Raw genomic sequence first — 2,713 nt, forward strand, 5'->3', positions numbered from 1 at the left:
CTCTTCACCTGCTTCTTCTTTTGAATGAGTTCAGCCAACATCTTGTAACGGATCATACATTCCTCCTGTAATCACAACCAACACAGGGTCAAAGGTCATTCACTGAAAGGTCAGGGAATATTAGCTGATCAGAGCTGATCAATAACCAGTCAATGAGCAATTAAACACCAACCAATACCTGATCAATAACCAGTCAATGAGCAACTAACTAATCAGGACTTAGTCCCTGTTAATCAGGTTATTGATCAGGAATTGGAAGCTCTCTGATGACTGATTGATACAGTATTTTGTTAATCAGGTTATTGATCAGGTATTGGAAGCTCTCAGATGACTGACTGATACAGTATTTTGATAATCAGGTTATTGATCAGGTATTGGAAGCTCTCTGATGACTGATTGATACAGTATTTTGATAATCAGGTTATTGATCAGGTATTGGAAGCTCTCAGATGACTGATTGATACAGTATTTTGTTAATCAGGTTATTGATAAGGTATTGGAAGCTCTCTGATGACTGACTGATACAGTATTTTGATAATCAGGTTATTGATCAGTATTGGAAGCTCTCTGATGACTGACTGATACAGTATTTTGTGTTAAGGTCTTAAACATTCCTTCAGTCTGGTCTAACTGGTTCTAGGTTCTGAACATGGTACTGCAGTCTGAACCAGGGTCTCGGGCCTCACCTTGGTCTTTCCTGGAACCACCTTGGCAATTCGGTCCCATCGTTCTGCAGTTCCTCTGGGAAACTGCTGCAGAGCCAGTTCCAGCAGTTTCTGCTGGTTCTGAGTCCACACTGCAAGGACCGGTTTGTCTTTGGTCTCCTGTGGCTCCGCCTCCTCTTCATCCACTGCAGTTGGATCAAAATCTCTTTGCCGACGCCCTCTGACTTTCTCGTCCCCACCATCTGTTGCAGAAGACTTCCTGTTCCTCCTTCGGACCGCAGGAGTGACTTCCTCCTCCTCCTCTTCCTCTTCATGATCCCCTCTCACACCTGACATCAATATGCTGTCATCCACAGGAAGTGACCTCACAGGAAGAAGCTGGCCCTTTAAGTCCGAGAGCTTCACAAGACCTGTGAACAGCAGCAGATGATGGGACTGTCAGCAGATGTGCAGGGTTTGATCTTTGTCTCATGTTCAGACAGGTGCTTCATGTTTCCTCTGTGACCATGTGGAGCTGCCTGAACACTCGCTGCTATAAAACATCACTTATTTGTGCATTTTTCAAAATAAAGTGTTGGCGTTGTTTAAAGTGATAGAGAGGTCCTGTATGGTTGGACAAACCATAAGACTAACTACTCACCTGAGGTCTGGCTAACGCTGTCCTTCACCTGTTTGACTTTAGTTGTCACCTGTTGAAGAAAACAATTTAAAACTTTCAAGGTTTTCAGAACAAACCACTTTTATCTATAAAACACTTTAAACAGCACCAGGCCAACCAAAGTGCTGCACAGCAGACACACACAACAGGACAGAGCGTTTATATTTACAGCACATGTAGAACACAGTTATGATACACAGTGAGGTTTTGAACCATCTCACTCAGACCCAAAGGCAAGGCAGCAGTTGTGTGTTTTTAAATGAGACTTGAAGACAGCGAGGGAAGGAGACTGACATGTGGTGGTAGATCAGTCCACAGGTTTGGACCTGCTACAGAGAAGGATCTGTCAGCTCTCAGTTTGAGACCAGAGTCAGGGACCTTCAGAAGCAGATGACCAGATGATCAGAGCTGTGGGACAGGTGGGTGCACTAGACCTGACAGGTTAGAGGGGGCGGAGCTGTTTAGGCATTTCCATCTGGGCATTTAGCATCTCCAAACACAACTTGCAGATCTGGAGGCACACTAAAGAAGGAACAATCACATTCATGGTTTATTGGAGGCAGCAGAAGGGGACAACACCATGGTCTTTACTGAGGGGTTCATAAAAACGGAGCTGGCCCTCACCAACACCTCCCCAAGATCACAGAGACCATGGTCACACTGCAGGTCTTCTGCTCACTGCTGATCTTTGTGTGAACGTTACATTTTAATGTGACCTGTCAGACTCTGTGTGAACTCTACACAGCTCTGATGTGACACACATGTGCAGTAAAAGTCTCATCAGCTGGTTTGTTTACAGAGCTAGCATGGATGCTACATGTTACACATCGAATCTGAAGTTGTTGTTTAATCAGATCAGATTAAATAATTATCTGACCTGCTTCTTTAGTTCAGTGTTTATATCTGAAGCTGCCTCTGACCGGGATGCTCCAGTGAAGCTTTTTTTTTTTTTTAACGAAACTACGAGCTGGAAAAAAGTATGGACTGAGTAACTTTAGGATGGATACGCTCCGACCCAGGCTGGACATGTTATTATCAAACTAATGAAAAGTAAAAAGATGAATCAACTGGACTTGTGTTTTGGAGCTGTAAACACACGGAGCTACAGATTTAAACAGCGAGACTTCAGGTTAGTGTCTTATCGATCCTTCAGCCCCTCCTCCTGATGAAAAAGTCAGATGAATGTGACATGAGCGTTCACACTGCAGTCACTTTGAAAACATCAGGGCTCTCATTTATAAAGGATTGTGTGGAAACCACACTAAAAGTGAACGTACGCCAAAAACCTTCCGATTTATAAAACCGTACGTACACACGTTTCTACATCTGTCCTTTATAAATCACAGCCACACGTCAGAGTTTGAACACGAGGTCCTCCTCAGGTTCTACC

The 2,713-nt window shown here is 43.8% G+C and overlaps 1 protein-coding gene across 1 annotated transcript in view; it reads right to left on the bottom strand.

Annotated features, from left to right (window-relative positions):
- The window catches only part of dnajc1 (DnaJ (Hsp40) homolog, subfamily C, member 1), a gene marked incomplete at its 5' end in the record, with an annotated part of 12,855 nt that overhangs the window by 1,742 nt on the left and 8,400 nt on the right, over positions 1 to 2,713 (bottom strand). The window contains 3 exon segments of the mRNA XM_014032729.1: positions 9 to 65; positions 687 to 1,075; positions 1,306 to 1,354. Of these exon segments, the coding sequence (XP_013888183.1) occupies positions 9 to 65; positions 687 to 1,075; positions 1,306 to 1,354 (495 nt within the window).

This window comes from Austrofundulus limnaeus, unplaced genomic scaffold, assembly GCF_001266775.1.
Source record: "Austrofundulus limnaeus strain Quisiro unplaced genomic scaffold, Austrofundulus_limnaeus-1.0 Scaffold1522, whole genome shotgun sequence".
Classification (NCBI taxonomy): Eukaryota; Metazoa; Chordata; class Actinopteri; order Cyprinodontiformes; family Rivulidae; genus Austrofundulus; species Austrofundulus limnaeus.